Source organism: Lagopus muta, chromosome 6 (genome assembly GCF_023343835.1).
Source record: "Lagopus muta isolate bLagMut1 chromosome 6, bLagMut1 primary, whole genome shotgun sequence".
In the NCBI taxonomy this organism is placed as follows: Eukaryota; Metazoa; Chordata; class Aves; order Galliformes; family Phasianidae; genus Lagopus; species Lagopus muta.
Genome location: NC_064438.1, coordinates 28350214 through 28367496, shown reverse-complemented (window position 1 = coordinate 28367496; position 17283 = coordinate 28350214). Strand labels below are relative to the sequence as shown.

The window sequence follows — 17283 nt, the reverse complement described above, 5'->3', positions numbered from 1 at the left end:
AATTTTTTTTTTTTACTCAGATGGGAGTTCAAGCCTGGGTTGAATGGAATCCGGGCAACCTGATCTGGTCAGGAGCAGCCCTGCCCATGGCACAGAGTTAGAACTGGATGGGCTTTAAGGACTCTTACAACTCCAGTCATTTTATAAAATGTGGCTCTGCAGAGAAGAGTGTGCAGCTACTGTGCTTCCATACTTGTCTCTCAGCTGCTCCCTTCTCTTAAGGGCAAGTCTGGCAGGCATAGTGGAAGCAGCTACACATCCTTTGGTGCTATTATGCTGCTCTCTTGTGAGTCCTTCCAGATTTGGGATGCATGATGCAGAGGATACAAGATACTATTCCAATATGTGTCATAAATAACAATTGCATCTTTCAGTCCTCTTCTTATTTTTAGAACCAAAGTCAAGCTAAACAACACGGAAGGCTCTGAAAAGCTTCAAAAACTGTTTCTGTTCTTAGCACCAGTGAGTATACCGTAAGTCCGATGAGTGACCACAAGCTGAGTGACACAGGAGAATTCCCCCAGGAGGCTGTGTTTATGCTTTATCCCTCCCCAGCACCATCCCCAGGTTCTTTTTCTTAGTGCAATTTCTGTGTGGTGACTTGGACATGCTGGCTGCTTTCCCACTGAGTAAAAGCTGCAGGCTTCTTCTCCTGAATTACCCTTCATGTTGGATACTTACCAGGGCTTTGGGCCTCAGCAGTTTTATAGCATAGGAAATCTTCAGGGCCAAGTTTTGTGAAGTATCCTGACCTTTTAGAGGACTCTCCACTGGGAAAATTTGGAGAGACTCAGAAAAGACAACAAAATTCAGTGTACAAAATGGGGAATAAGGTACGTGGCAGGGAGACAGAAAGTGATTCTGGGAAGAGGAATTTCACTGGTTCTGGTGTTACATGAGCAGAAGGGGGCTGACTGGCCCTGCATACCAAGCATTTCACAGTGGGGAGCTTGCACCAGATGTCCCAGAAGCCAGAAGTCTCTATGGCTTAAGTGGAAGCATACTGGAGGCAGCCTGGTTTGTACAGTTCCCAGACCAGGCTGTTGCAGTTCAGACACGGTTCGGATAAACATCTGGGAATGTATTTTCTTCTTCAGTTAAAACTTGAAATGGCCCAATGTTTGCCTGGGCAGTGCAGTTCCCTGCCTCAGAAGTTATTGTGAATCCTTAAGTCATCAAGCAGGAAAAAGGCGACCTGGCTGCAAAAACGCGGGACCGTATTCACAGTCTGGGAGAGGATAAAAAGCCAAAGAAGCATTTTGTTCATTTGGCCTATTGCAGTCAGGACAGTCATTGCTGTGGAGCAGAGCGGAGCAGCTCACCTTAGAAAGCTGTGTTTTTCTTGCCTGTGATTATCTTTGATACTCATTTGAGGTTTCCGTGGTTTCCTTCCATAGAAATTCTGTTTACTCACTGCAAGGATATTTGGAGCTCTTCACTAGCCTTGAGCTAAAGCAGAGTCCGAATGGCAACCCTTACAATATACCGAGCTCTTTCACTTGAAATTCAGTATTTGGCTAGTATTTGCACACTGCAAGGACTGGAACAATTTCCAGACTGATCGTGTGGTGTTAGCGACTACATGAATAGGATAGATTTAGGACCTAGAAAATGTGGTAAATTAATCTCCTATCAGGAGTATCTGGTGAATGCTTCCTGCTTATGGGCAGTAAGCACTAGAATTTGAAGGAGAAATCATTTGGAGATAGAGGAGAATATTACAGTCAGCAAGTGCCTTTGCTCTGGTTTTATTGGGGCTGAGGTGGGGAGAGGGTTGGAATTGTCTCTACTGAACTTGAGGAAACAGATAAGAGTTGTTAATTGATCCTTCTGCTGTCGCCTCTGTGTGGGAAAAGTAGGCTGTCTCCAGAGCTGTGCCTACCTGGCAGAAAGCTAGTATGAAGTTGCTGCAGATATATGTTCCCATGCTTGGTTTTGGACTCAACCAAAGGAATGGGGTTTGCTCAATGAATCAGTGGGAGAATTAGGAAGAATACCTGATGCCCAGATGCTGGCATTGTGCACTACGAAAAATCTTTTAAAATATATATTGCTCTTTAGAAGAATGAACTGAAGCCAGCCAGGTATTGCAGAACTTGGTGTCCTTGTTCCTGGATTTGTTCTTAAAAGATTCTTGGTTTTCATTTCTATCTCCTCCTTTTGTTTGTTTTCCCTCCATTTCTTTCATTTACAAGTATTGAATGTCTCCTCTGGGAGTAAGCCTAGCCACATGTGCGTGCAATGGTGGTTTATTTTTATTGGAGTCATTGCCTGTGACTGTTATTCATTACTGTAGGAAGAACTGCACTAACAAACTGCTCTGAACCTTTATTCTTTTTTTGGGGGAGGGGGGAGGAAAGGGGAGCAGAGAGGGTGTAAAAATTCCTGGTTTGTACATAGCTACTGAGAGTATCTCCTGCCATTGTTAAGATGCTGGGAGCTTAGAGAATCACAGAATCACATGTCCAGAGTTGCAAAGCAGAATTTCCACTTCTTTCAGCTTCCTTGCAGTTGTCTCCTTTCCGACAACTTTTTAACCTTCTGTACATCTCTCTGCTACTGAAAAACTGAATTGGCTCATGCTCATGGAAGATTTTGGGGTTGTGCAAGCCTAGTGCAGTCACTGACAACACTGAAGTTATGGCTTCTTATGGTAAAGGCTACAGCTGGACCAATGCCTATTAGGACTGCCTGGCGTAGAATGGCTGATCCAGAAAAGGCAAGTCAAAAGTGCTGGAAAATGCACCTGTACTTCCAGTCTTCTCTTGACACTGGTAAAGTAACATGCAGTCCTATCTCCATCACTTTATTTCTAGTTATTGCACATTTCTGTGCCACCATGGGCAATGCCACATTCTACTGTGGTGTTCATCTCTCTTGAAAGTACTTCTTTAAGATTAACCTGTGGCATAAATAATAAAATGATTGACAGTTAAATTAGAAGCTAAAACTTACCAGAAATATAAGTCAGAGCTCAGAGATGGAACAAGCCCAATTGTTTTCTTATAAGAAGTACAATAATTTAAAATCAGTGATTATTAATTAACTACTCTTGAGATCAGAATGGAGCACAGTGAGGAAAGAGCTGATTTGTCTATGCTTACCCAAAAGAACACAGAACCTTTTCCTGAAAGTTAACATTAAGACAAAGCAAGCTGACAAGAAGCGATTTATCTGAAGTTTGGCTAACATTGCATAGATTTCTAGAGGTTTGTTTAAAGTTTCAGGATCTCAATTTCCCACTAGCATTTACATTTGACTCTTAAAATCAAAAGTAATCTAATAGATTGTGGTGAGATTTGATCTCTGTTTTATCTTTGTTAAAATAAGTGTCATGCTGCTTTTTCAGTTTTGAGATTTCTTTGAATTCTTCATCCCATCTGAATCCATCTCACATTTTCCATCAGGCTTATGAGGTCCTTCCTTTCACAAACTTTCTTACTCAAATCATTGACCACTGTAGCTATGTCCTCTGCAAAACTGTCCGAAATGTTCATATTTCTGCCCTTCTTTTTCTTAAGATGAGAGCCAAGTACTGCTTGACTTTGCAGTCTTAGCAATGCATTTCAATACATGGAATTTCTGTGCATTGCACTGAAGGAAAATGCAGATGTACTGGTGTGTTTTGGGACTAAGACAACAGCAGGATGGTCAACTATCCTTTGTTCATTTTCCAGTTGTTTCCAGATGTGCTAAAGGACGTTTTCAGGATATACACGCGAACTCTACTTACCTACTTTCCTGTAGTAATTGCTTTGGATGTATGGAATGCCTCTCATAAAGCGTCTCTTGCTGCTGTTGCTGCTTTTCTATAAAATAGTAGAAAGGAAACTCATTCCTAAATGGTTTCCTCTGGACAGGATTTTCTCGTGGGGGAGGGAGAGATGCAATCCATTTAAGTTGCTCCATAAAGACTTTTATTGAGCTGTGGCCCATTAAATTGGACTTGATGAAAACCTTTCCAAACAACTGGACTTCAGGGAGCCACAACTCTGAAGTGCTGTGCATAGCACAAATTAAATGATGCTTTCATGAGAAATCATTTTAATCCAAATTGTGACTTGTTTTCTTTTATGTGTACAAAAGTTATAGGGACTTCTTGGCTATTTCTTGCACTGAGGCATGTTCATAGTCCCATCTCTCATCATTTGTTCTCATGCTCAGGACATCTTAACCTTTCCCCATTTTCAAGTCACCAAGTCTGTTTTTACCAGGCAGAATATATGTGTAGAATCTAGATGATTTGGAGGACTGCAGGATAACTGTATGTATTTCCCTCGACCTGTCTGTTTTCCTTCTTTATTCACAGCCTGTGGCCTTTTCTACAGACAAGGAAAGCACCCCAGAAGAAGCCTTCTGGTGGGGCACAATGTGCAGGTGTGGGTGGTACTGCTGTCGTGTCTCAGCTTTACCTTCTTGCAAACAGGGAAGGTCTGTGCATAGAGAGTTTACCTTGCAAGCCTTACTAGGATTTGGTGAAGTGGTGAAGTTTGGCAGCAAACAGACTTCTACCTTGTAAAATGCCCTCAAGGACATTTCTGCAGAAAGGAGCAAGGAACAGCTGCTATGTGAATCCTGGATGCTGCTGTAGAGCTAGTGCCTGGAGGGAGCCCCTGAATCTCTCCTCAGGCAACGTTCAGAAGGGCTGGCGGCAGTGAAACCAGTGAAACTGGAAATGAGAACAGGCCTGGGTACTGGGTTACAATTCTTGCTCAAAAGCAGATGACCTACAGAATAAGGACCACTGGTTTCATTTCTAGAATAGATCAAATTCCTGCACAGAGGGCCCAGGAAGAACCAGCAGCGAGGGGAAGAAAAACAGTCCTGAGGTCTGCTGGGATATCTGATGCAAAATCAACTTTGTTGTTATCCTAACAGGCTTTTTCCTGGGCTCTGTTGCAGCTGAAAAAACAACCCTTGTAATCTATAATAAGAAGGGAAATTCTGGCATGAAGATTGTCCACCCAGACGTTTTGGCACAATTAGAGGAAAGATTTGTTTAGCTTAGCACTGCTTTTATTGGTATGTAAGTCTAACCGAACCTGCAGAGGTAGTCTTTTCTTGTTGAATGATAGTGGTGTAGGCTTCCCTCTCAGCGTTTCTCAGTGTTTCTCAGCTAAGCTTTCTGTTCTTCTGCAATTTGTGTTCCCTTGAAATGCTCTGTTAGCAGCGATTGTTTAATGCAATAGGACAAAAAATATGAATTAGCAAAAAAAATTGTAACAAACAAGTGCTGTTTCACTAAGGAAAAGTATAGTATACAGTCGGAAAAGGTACAGGCTTTTTTCACATATCTGTGTTATTTGCTAATTTGTCTTTTATCTGAGTTCCAAAGTATTGGCTGTTAGTGTAATTTGTTATTCACTGCCATTATTAGCACAGAAGTATCTTCAAGCTCTCTAGGAGTACAGAAAATAAGGTAAATTCAGCAGAAAAGAATATCTAAGGAAGGAAATAACAAAGTTTAAAAATCTGATATACTTTAAAAGAAGCTTTACAAGCTTTCACTCATGTTCCTCAGTCATCACTGAGAACCCGTTCCTTAGAACAGTCTCATGGGGAAGGTGTATGTCTTCCCAGTGTAAAAAGAAGTGATGTTGATGTTAATACAACTGATTTTATTAATGTTTCATTAAAATATCAAAAGTCCATTACTTTTGTTAAAATCCTTTCTTTTCCATGATAAAATCTTGGGGCTTTTTTCTTACCATATGAGAGCTCATAGCCCAGTTAAAATCATCTTATTTCATCACTTAGTTCATCTTCCTGGCATTTTCATAACTAATTTGATGTATGATCCCATCCCCTTCATCTTTTCTTTCTTTCTTTCTTTTTTTATTCTTTTTTTTGTAAGGCACTGGCTTGATTTCTACTTATTGGACTACTTCTGAAAGTCCATCCAATAAATTTTTCCAATTCATTGCATTCTCTGCTATTGACAAGGGATGTTGTCCTAGTAATTAGTATTTTCTGCTGGACTTCTGCAATCAATTTCTGTGATTCATCTCTTTCATAAAGATTCTATAGTAAATAATTATTATATAATTATAATTATGTATATAAAATAAATATTTACTTATAGTATTTTATATAATATATTATATATAATTATTAATTAAAAAGCTTTCCCTAATTAAAAAAACAAACTGTAATGTACATTTTTCTGCAGTCATCATCAGTTCTCTCTAAGCCTTTTGTTTCTCAACTGCTCTGCCTGTCTCCCATTTATCTTCCTTTATCTAATCTAATGACATCTCTCCAGTTTCTATTCACTTTTCATCAGGGCAATATATTTTCTCTTCCATAATACCTTTGTGTTCTTAACATGCCTCGTGACAAATCATTTTTCAGTTATTTAATGTTTATTCTACATTGTTCTCAAATAATAAATAATTCTTACAAACCACCTGATGGGGGGGAGAGGCAATGCTAGAAGGGAAAGGAAAATAGGAAAGGAAGAAGGGGAAAGGAAAATAAGAGGTTTGACCATTTTCTAAAGTTAAGAGTTTGAAAAACAAAATAGCTTGGATTTCCTAAACCTCTCATCCATCTTTATCTTTCTCACTTCAGTAGGATTGCTGCACAAGAATAGCAGCATCTGCTACTTATAGTCCATTCCAGAAGTTCATGGATAGCCCAAATCTGATTCAGTACCGTTTCACCACTTGCCAATGTCTATTTTCTATTCATATTTCACCATTTAAAAATCAACTCATTTCAGCGTGGTAACTTCTTAAGACTACTGTTTACTGCCACTGTTTACTCAGCTCAAATTGCATTCTGCTTTTGGTGAAACTTTGACTGAAAAAAAAAAAAAGGGGGCAATTTTCTGGTAATAAAAAATAAAGATTATACCAATAAACAATAAATGAAAATCGCCAAGAAAGTATCAGTAGGAAAAAAATTCTGATGAGGCCAGGGTTTTCTTTGATTCTTAGGTTACATAGTGCTTATCAGAAGAGATGTTTCTTAGACTTGTCTGCGTTGGAGACAAAGCAATAAATTCCTTCACATGCATCAAGAGCATTTATAGGATTGTATATTCCTTTATCTTCCAGAAGTGAAAAGGAATATATTTCTTATGTTTCTTAGTCTAAGTTTGGGAAAGTATGTCTGTGGAAACAGTTTTTGGTCTCAGCACACTCTACAGCTAGCCCGCCATAGAGGATTGATTTTCAGACTCAGGTTCAGGTAATTTCTATACTCCTTTCTATACTCCCTCCAAATTTTGCCCAGAGCTGATTTAGAATTGGAGCAAGACGTATGGTTAAATGTATGTCAGTTTTAAAAATGCTTCTGAGATATCCTGGAAGCCTCCCTGTGTTCTCCCCATCCTCAGCTGGTTGCTTGGATTCTTAGGGAGAGCAGTAGATGCTCAGCAGAAGATAGGGAGAGAAGACTTTAAATAAGAAATTCTATATTTGAAAACCAGCAGGGTTTCTCCTTTAACTAACTGCTAAGATCCCTAGTTGCATGCGGACCTTCAATTGTTAGCCTGTAGGCTTCCAGCTCTGTCAGTTCTCTTAGCATAGAAAATGAATTGGTGGTGCTTTTGTGTTTCTCAGTCTGCACGTAGCACTAGATTTGATAGGTTATGGAGCGCATCACAGGCACTGCTTCTTATCCCTTTCATAAATATTTTAGTCTGAATCCTGAAAACAATGATTATTTTTTTTCTAGCTCTTTGAATCGAAGGCTGTTCCAGAATCTTACTTTACTGATGGTTATAAACTTTCAAATTTCCAGCCAAAATGTATTTGTGGCTACGCGTTTGTTCCTGTGCCAGTGTTGTCTTCCAGTCTGAGAAGCTCTCCTCTTTCTTTCCTGCTCCATTCCCTCATGTCCCCATCCTACTTGCTGCACAGACAGCAGACAGCCGCCTTTTTGGCAGGATTCACTGAGCTCATGTTTTCTGGTGGCCTTTCCATGGCTGCCTTCTCCTCGGCAGCACATGGCTCATCTCTTGCAGTTTGAGTTCCTCAGTGACCTGTGCTGTGCCTCGTATTCTAGAGTAAAGCTTGCCAGTGCCTTGTAAATTGTACCAGTGCACTGTACAGTTGGGATTGCTGTTGGCCTAGCTATGTTATGGGGTGGGTTTAGTAACCTTGCAAGGTACTACTATAGCTAAGAAGTGTTTTCTTTTCAATAACTGTTTTCCCTTTTGTCTTACAGCTTCTGTGCTTATTTTTATTTTCTTTGTCATTAATTATGATTCAAAGCTTTGCGAGATCAAAATAGATGAGATCCAATATATAATTTTTCCAAAAAAAAAAAAAAAAACCCCTCAATGTATGTCAGAGAAAGATGTGCAGTGTGTTTAGCATGACATCCATGTTACATTCTATCCTGTTTCCTAAGTCTTTAATTATACTTCCCTTCAACATTTCTTCTAACACCCTGCATGGTACTGATTCAGATCACAGGCCTCAATTCACAAGTTTACCTTTATTTTCCCTCTTCCATTTGAGGTCTATGTTTGCAGCTTCTCAGTTACATTGCATCATGTTCAGTTTCACAGATGTATGACAAATACTGGCTATCAGGCCTCAATCCACATACAGGTTCTTACCATTTTGTTTTTTCCAGTTGGGTTTATCTGTTTCCTCTTGAATGTGCTGAGCTCCTGAGATTTTCTTTCCAGTCAGTTGTTTCTGCTTCCATAGGTTTGTCTTCCCCATCGCTTCTTGCCTTTCCTCTTTTTCAGCATTCTTCTGCTTGTTGAAAACCGCGTATTTCTTCACCAATTTCCAGAACATGATTAATCACTATCCCAATCTCATTTGATTATAACTCAGATTTTAATTTCCTTTTTGATACTGTTAACATTGTTTCCAGTGTCATCAGTAGCGTGATTTTTGGCAACTCACATCATGGCATCCAAAACACCACTCTCTTTTTGGATCTATATTTCATTCTGTGTTTTCTGAGATCCTTGAAGATGCTTAAGAGCCTACTCTGTGTTGGCCTTTCCATCCTGAGGATGGTTTACAGTGACTTTTGTAGTATTTTGTTTCTCTTTGATCAGAAAGCAAATGTAAATATGTAGGTTTTTTCAGTTTATGTTAATGCAGACTTAGTTGTTACCAAAAAAAAAAAGTGTATCTAGTTGTGAGGTGTACAATTGTACTTTAAAGGTTATTTTTCCAAGTAAACAATCATTCAAAATAATACATTGCTATTGAATATCGTGAGCTAGTTCTGTTTCACTAAAAGGAAAGCTAATGCTGAGCCTCAGAGGTAATTGGAGCAGCATCTCAGAGGGGGCCCTGCGATGTGCTGCTGAAAGGACATGATTTATTATGTTTTTTCATTGCTATACTTAGTTATATGCATACTGTAACTACCTAAAAATGCAGTAACAGAATGTACGTAGGGTTATTTGAATGTCTATCCGTTTGCACGTACAACTGTGCCTTGCGCACGTTCATGTGTAGGTTAGTACTTAAGTGCAGAATGCTGCTCAGAATGCCAAATATCTGACCTTAGACATCAGGTTTGTAACTGTTTCGCTTTGGGCCTATCTGATTAAACATCCAGCTGTTGTGGGAGACTGTAGCTGAGCGTTTGCACAGTTTTTCCACCCCATCCTCTCCCTTGCATTCTCAGAGGCCAGCAGTTTTGGCCCCGCAGGCAGGCTAAGCACCAGGAGGCACTCTGCTGTCTCTCTGGTAGATTGTCTGTGCTTCCCTGTGAGGGAGGAGGGCTGTCTCTCTGGGAATCGTGACGGAAAGGAATTCTGATTCTGTCAGGGTGCATCGCAGATGTGTGATGGGACATGCTTCTCCTTCCTCCAGAAGTTTGTTGCAGTAAGAGTAATAATTAACATGCAAGAGGGGAAAGTGCTAGCACCACAGTTTTCCTGCTTGGAGTAGTTCAAAAGATTGTGTCACATCCTGGGGTAGTTTTGCCAGCTTCATAAGGAAAACATTGATATTCAGACTAGTCTGATGTTCTCTGGCTGTATTTATGGTCTTCTTGTGCCTTCCTTTATTTTTTTTACTGTCTGAAGAAGAAAGGAAGACTGTATTTGGTTTAAATTCTGAAAATCATAAAACTGTTACCTTGCTGTGGACACACGTGGGTTGTGATGGTTATGTTTAAGGACCAGGTGTGAGGACTTTATTTCTTCATCCTGTGTCACAGTTGGATGAGGCAGACATGATCATGCTGAGATTTCTTGTGACTCTGCAGACTACAAACGCAAATGAAACCTGCCTTCCAAATGGATGTCCTTAACATTTAAAACTGTGCACATCTTTGTTTTGCAGCATAATTTGCTGCTGAATCTCTTGTTACATTAAGTATGCTTTAAGGCCCAAACTTCTGATGCTTGTTACTGTTAATATTGCACTTAGCAATAAATATTCTACATCTATGTAAAGTGGTTCGATACTGTGTGATGTTTTAGGGAAACGTGAATAGTTTTGGGGAGTATGAACTTCCTCATTTTTCTGTAATTTCTCTTAAGTTTTATAAAACACTGTTTCCTGCTGATCGTTATATGCCTCCAACCAAAATTTGTATGCAGCAGTCTTAAGCCATTCTTGAGTGGTTGAAGGAATTAACGCATTACCTTTGGAAATAATGTTGTATTTATTCCATTTGAAATCAGTAGGAGCTATTGGTGTTCCACACCTCTACAGACAAGATCGTTGTTGTCTGTAGTTCTGTGAAATTTGGATTTGAATGCATCTGCCAGAGATTGCATGTCTCGGGCTGATGTGGTGCAGTGTATGATCTGGGGAGGCTTTGGAAGTGTAAACACTGAGATGTGTGCTGCTTCTAAAATACTGTACAGAGAAAGCTGTGCTGAGGTTGAGTCAGGTAAATCAGTACACTGAAGAAAAGGTAATAGACCCGATGGATCTCCTGATCTGTTGAGACACAGGCTCTGTGCACAGAACTCTGGAAAGGATTGAGGCGTGCCATGTGGGAGCAACTGGGCTTCATGGTGCCCTTGGGTGGACAGGCTCTTATGAGCTGCATGCTGGGAGAGCAGGTCTTCAGTTCCCGGGTGACGTGGGGATCACTAGACTGGTGTTTGTGTTGACTGTGCTCTAGCCAGACGTTATTAACTCTGTCATATAGATGACAGAGCGGGGGTTATTTTCTGGCAAGCTCAGATGGAGCAGTCCTTAACTATCAGCAAAAATCAAACAAACAATAAAACTAGGCATGTTTGGGTGATTTGACTGCACTGTGGATTCCACATCTGAGCCTTGCTAACATGTCCTTTTCTGTCTGTCCAGAGCTTTGCTGCAGTTCATCCTCAGTAGTGGGTGGTTCCTTGCAGTGGAGTGAGGAAGTTTGGCAAATTTCTAACCTGGCCAGCATACCTGAATACCAAGCTAAATCTAATTGCACTATAGAGCCTCAAGGAATTTCAGGTTATATTTTGAGACAGCAAGGACAAGATTCTTGAATAAAATTCTACTTAGCCACTGTCCCTTTTTCAGAAGAGCTTGTCCAGATCACTGCAATGCTATGTTACCTTCCCTGATATGATGACCTGCAGGTGGATTACACTGCTTCTGCGGCAGCAGAAACATGGTAGAATTCTTGGAGGAGCCAAGGATGCACAGCTGTAGGAGTGTTAATGGCAATTAAATTTACATTGTATACTGGCAGTTAGTGCTTTGCTCAAAATTGTCTCTTGCCTGAACCAGCAGGAGTGATTAGGCTTAATAGAATGACAGTAAGACAAGCAAAATGTTCTGTTTGTAAGATGGTAGTTTTTTTATTACCTGTGAATCCTTTTGAAATTGCAGCATAATCTCAACGTTCCTAGGAGAACATCTCAAAGTACTTAGAAGTGACAGCTTAAATCATAGTACTTTTGTTATTTCTGTGGTCTGCTCTTCTCTTCTGGAAGTTAAATCTAGTGAGATTGTCCTACAGATTTGAGCCCTGATCAGTATGTGATAGAGACGTGTACTTACAGATTGTTTGTTTGTTTTGCAGATCCTGGTTGCAAAATCCCCTGTTGCTCCATTTTCCACATTTTTCTACACCATTGAGAAATCAGGCTTGGTTCTTCAAGGTAAGATGAGAACACTGACTATTTTGCTTTCACTATTAGTATTTTAAGTAGGCTGGAGGGAAATAAAAGTGACTATTGTTGAAATGGTGTGTTTTAACAGTCTGGTTGAGAAGGGCAGTCTTCTGCTTCTTTCACTGTCTTATCTTGGATTGTATCGAATTAGTTGTTGCATATTTAATGTGGATGCCGTATGGTCCTAAATGGACGTTGGTGTCCATCCTTTTGGCTTGCCTGGATCACAATGAGAGAAGAGGAATTGTTGTGGGCTGAATATAAAATATATAATATAGTTAATGTGTATAAGTTACAGAACTTTAAAAAATATATATTTTTAATTAAAATGTAAAAAGGTTGAGTAGCAGAAACATGTAACTAGTTGGATATTTGGCCTTGTTTTTGATAAACTAATGCATCAGTATCAGGTTCAATGGTAGTGGTTGCAATTCCTAGTGAATTCTCAAGGTGCTTATCAGAAATTTTTAATGAAATTTTAATCTTTCTGTACTTGATCCTTGAAAATATTTGTTTACAAATGTACATACTGCCAAAAAGCGATGACCTGATAATGCGTGACTGTGATGCCACAGATATTTTTCTATGGTAAGAGAGGTCATATAAAGGTCTAGTAAAGAGACCTGATAAAAATTTTTTAGTTGAATATCTGATTGCAACTCTATATTCCATTTGAAAATTTGTAGCTAATGTATTTATGTTAACTGCAAATATATTTAAAAAATGACCATTTTTTCAGGAATCTTGAAACCTTTATCAAAACAGAAAGCACAGCTGCATTTTTCGCTCTTCACGGGACTGTGTTTTGCCCATGTATCAAAATGCTTTAAAATTATTTGCTGTAACTTGAGTTAGTGCTGCACTTCCTGAGTCCTGGTTTCAGACGAAGTGGTGCCAATTGTACAGCAGTGTTTGGTGGTTGTGAGCAATGGGTGTGTGCCTAGGGCTGGGCTGAGACATTTGGCAGGGCAAAGCTGCTGCCACAGTGGTGTGAGGCAGGGAACAGCTGTGGAATGGGTTGTGCTGGGCCGGGTTGGACATGGCTGCTCCAGGGTGTGAGTATTGTACTAAAAAGCTGGATACTGATACCATGATGACAGAGAGCTAGAGTTCTTTGTGGCTGTCTCCAAAAATATGTATTTTAAAACTATGGTGAATAAGAGAAATGCGGTCCTTCACTACTTTTCTCCCAATAAATATTTCTTAATGTACCTACTTTTTGACAGATGTTCATAGACAAGCTTTGTTGAGTTTCTCGCTGTTGATGTGCAGTCTGGCTCCTGATTGCTGCATCAGTTAAGCAGATCAGATAAAACTAATCAGTACCTGTCAATTTTTGTTTGGAGGATACACTCTCATATGCAGTCATGGCGTTAAGAAAAAAAAATTGTTTTGCTGTTTCTCAGGTTCCAGTGATTGAGAATCACTGATCCTTTAAAGCACTAGAAACCTGTAGTTTGTGTGAGCAGTCTTCTTATAAAATAGTCCATTTTCCTCTTAGAAATTGGCTATACCAGACCAGTAGCATGATTACATTTATTGATGACTAGATAAGCTTAGATATCTGGTGACAAATAATTTAAGAAAAAAAATAAAAGGAGCAAAACTTGATGCATCTACACAGTGATAATGTGAGGGTGCTCTGGTTGTTTTCTAGGTCTTTAGATATTACATACAGTATATTCTTAGATGGCATTCTTGCAATTTGGTGTGCTTTATTTTGACCGGTAATTATAAACAGGCTGCAATATCTAGATACAATCTTTATCAGTTTAAACTGTAATGGCTTGCAGAACTTGCTCTGGACGTACTTTGATTCAGAATAGGGTATAAGACATGCTACTTTTGGACTCAAATATCTTCTGGGTTGCAAACATGTTTCTGGTCATTATGAAATAATACTATTTCCTGCTTGTTCTTCAGGCAATAGTGGGAAACTTCGGGAAAGAAACATTTCTGATTTCAGAAATGGCAATCACTTATTCAGAGAGGATCTTTGTTTCACTTTGCTTCTGTGAGCCAAGTGTACAGCTTTCTGAGGACTGAATGCTACTTTTAGAGAACAAACCTGCCTAATAACGTGTGATGATGATGGAGCAAGGCTTTTTTGATAGAAGGATCCTTGAAAGCACTGTATTAGGAGTACAATTGCTCTTCTCCCTGTTTCTGGAGCACATATCAAATAACCTTCTTTGTTTTTCTGAAATCACTGTAGATTTCTCTAAGTGATCAATTGTATCCCCATTAGGCATTCTTTGTGTAAGCTTATTCTTAGTCACTGTCTACAACACTGTTTCAATTTCAGGTTTTTTTTTTTTTTCTGAGATGGATATTAAGCAAGATCATAATGGCTGTAAGCTGGAAAAGGGTAGATTTAGACTAGGTCCAAGGAAGAAATTCTTCACTGAGGATGGTGAGACACTGGAACAGGTTGCCCAGTGAAGTTGTGGGTGCTTCCTCCTTGGAGGTGTTCAAGGCCAGGCTGGATGGGGCTGAAAGCAACTTGGTCTGGAGCGAGGTGCCCTTGCCCATGGCAGGGTGGGGGTGGGTGGGGGTGGATGGATATAATGATCTCCAACGTCCCTTCCAACCCAAACCATTTTATGATTCTATGGAGCTCTTGCTGCTTTCCAAAGAGAAGCTGGATTCAAGTAAGATGTCCCCAAAGCAACTGGGCATGGGTTTTTTTGGCAAGGTAGTTGTTCCAGTGCTGCAGCCTGTAGGATGCTGTACACCATGAACAAGCAGAATCTGTCCCACAGCCTGATTGCAGAGGCAGCCTTCCCTTTCAATTTTTGTTGAATTCAGTTGGTGTCAGGAGGTGAGCATATTCAGGGTGTCTGAGAACAAGTGGATGGGTGTGGGAACCGGTGAGAAGCAGCAGCTGTCTGAAATGCTCAGAATTCTTTCTTCTTACTCAGGGGGTCCCATCCCAGGACCATTAACCAATAGGCCATAAACAAAATTGATATCGGAAAATGTGGCTTGAAGCTCCTTGATTAGTGAGGGTGAATAGGGAATGAAAGACAAAGTGAAAGTGCGATTTAACAGTTGCACAAGCAATTTCCATTACCACCTCTGAGGGATTAGAATGTGTGGAATAGGCTAAAAACGAGGAGGAGCTCCCTCCCTTTTGTTCTTTGGGCCGGAGGATAATAAAACGGCAGGAGAGGCAGTGCGGCTAGTTAGGGATTTCACAGACTGCTATTTGATGCAGTTTAAGGAGCCCTTCTGCTATTGTTGCAGTTGAAATGGGAAGCGGAACTGTTCTCCATTCGCAAAAATCTCCAGCCTCCTCAGGAAGAGGGCTGAGAGCAAAAGGCTATTAAGATGGTAATGCTGCCCCATTTGGAGAAGTGTATCAAAATCCTCTTTGTCAGTGTAAATCGCTGCTCTGTTTCCCTTGTGTCTTTGCATCTCATGGCCCAGTGCGAGCACAGAAGCATTCAGAGGAGACCTAGCGAAGGAAGACCTGCTCCCCTTGTATTGTCAGAGGAAATCTCCAGGCTGCCCAAAAGTGCCACAGATAACTTTTCTGTTTTTACAAGCTTGATGTGTTTAGGGGTGAAAGTAGTCTAACTGTTCACTCCTCCTTTTATTTCTGCTTTCAGTGCAGATAAATGAAATTTGATTATTGGAAAACAAGAGTGGCTAGTGGGAGATTTAGCAAGGAAAATCAGCTTTCACTCTCTTCCTTTCATGGCTTCAGTATGGTCTGTGCTGTGGAGGAGGTGGAGTGCAAACCCAAAAATACCCTCAGTTGTCTTTACACTGTAATGCGATGTCATGTGCTGCCACGCTGCACAGTATGACTCTGTAATGGACCTGAATTATGATTGGAAAATCCAGTCTCAGTTTTATAAAGCTGCTTTTCTTAGAGAGGCAGAAGCCTGAAATTTAAACACTGCAAAATAGTGGAAATTTTACTGTCTGCATGTGTATTCTGTTTAAGCTGTTGCATTCCTAAATCAGTTAAAGTGAATGACGTGATTCTGTTCAGAAAAGAATTGACAAAGAAAAGGCTTCAGATCTACTTGTTTAGGGCTGCAAGTCACAGGATAATTTTTATCACTGACAGCGACATAAATTTTATTTTGGATTGGAAATGATGAGCTGGTACTTCTGTTACTGGTGTGTCAGGCAGAGCAGATTTGGGGCTGATGTTGCCCAGCTGTAGCTTCAGAGAAGCTGAATATAGCGCCTACTGGGCTGGGTCAGCTGGACTACAAGATGTGACTTGCAAACATGCATGCGTGTCCAGAGAGGAGAAATTCTGAATAGCCGATTTTAAGCTGTGTTCTGTGGATGATCTTCTGATTTTGGGAAATAAATACAAGCTAGCAACAGACCCTATCTATTAGCAACTGGCAACTCAGCTGTCTGAAATGTCTCATTCCATCTCACCCCTGTAAATACTCTCTGTTACCAAGAAGATGGTGTGGCAAAAGGTGACGGGAAGCGTGGTGGCTGCTTGCCAACTGGAGAGCTTGTTGGGACTTTTCACTGCATGATTTTACCAAGTGATTAACATTGCTCTTCACAGAATGAACTCAGAAGCATTGGAAACATAAGGCAAATAATATTAGTGAGCTGTAACTTGCTTTAGAGTAATGATTTATTTTCAGTTTATAGGGTTTTTAAAGAAGGATGCAATCAGGTCATCCAAACTGACCTACGTAATTCACACATTTCCTTCAGCAATCTGATAAGTTATGTTACAGTGAAGCATTTCTTCTAGAATTGTATTCACTTTTATTTGGAGATTCAAGAAATGTTCCTGCTTCCATTTCCAAATGTTCTTCCATTTGAAAGAAAGTTGTAAACTATCTGCAAATTTAACCTCAAAACTTCAGTGTCTCATGCTGAGTGGCCCACCTCACTACCTCAAGAAAGGAAGAAGACTTTGTACTGCCAAAGTGAAGAGTTTCATTTCTGTCTCAGCAGGACTGGATTATTAGTTGGTTGATTAATTCACTGTTTCTCCTTCCTGCCCTCTCTTCCACTGCACTCATATTTGTGTGCACAACCACACTGACGTTGCCTGTGATGCCTTATCAAGGAAAATGACTTCTCTTAAGTTGAAACGTGGCACTCTGAGGAGAGTTTCTTAGGTTTTCAGTTTTACAGAACTAAAGAGCAAGAATTCTAGAAACAGCTAAATCTCGGCAAACCCTGTTACATTACATTGCTTCATTTGTCACTAATATAATGGAAGAAGCTCATTTTGGTCT

General features: G+C 40.1%; 1 protein-coding gene across 13 annotated transcripts in view; it reads left to right on the top strand.

Annotated features, from left to right (window-relative positions):
* RAD51B (RAD51 paralog B) overlaps positions 1–17283 on the top strand; it is a 349342-nt gene that overhangs the window by 208314 nt on the left and 123745 nt on the right. For 11 of the 13 annotated variants that reach the window (XR_007377652.1, XM_048948191.1, XM_048948189.1 and 8 more), the window contains one exon: positions 11962–12040. Coding sequence is in view for 11 of the 13 variants with exons in the window: in XM_048948191.1 (XP_048804148.1) it covers positions 11962–12040 (79 nt within the window). In the remaining 2 variants the exon portion in view is untranslated. Of the gene's footprint in view, positions 1–11961; positions 12041–12791; positions 13243–17283 lie in introns of those variants that run through there. The other 2 variants (XM_048948190.1, XM_048948195.1) reach the window with 2 other exon arrangements.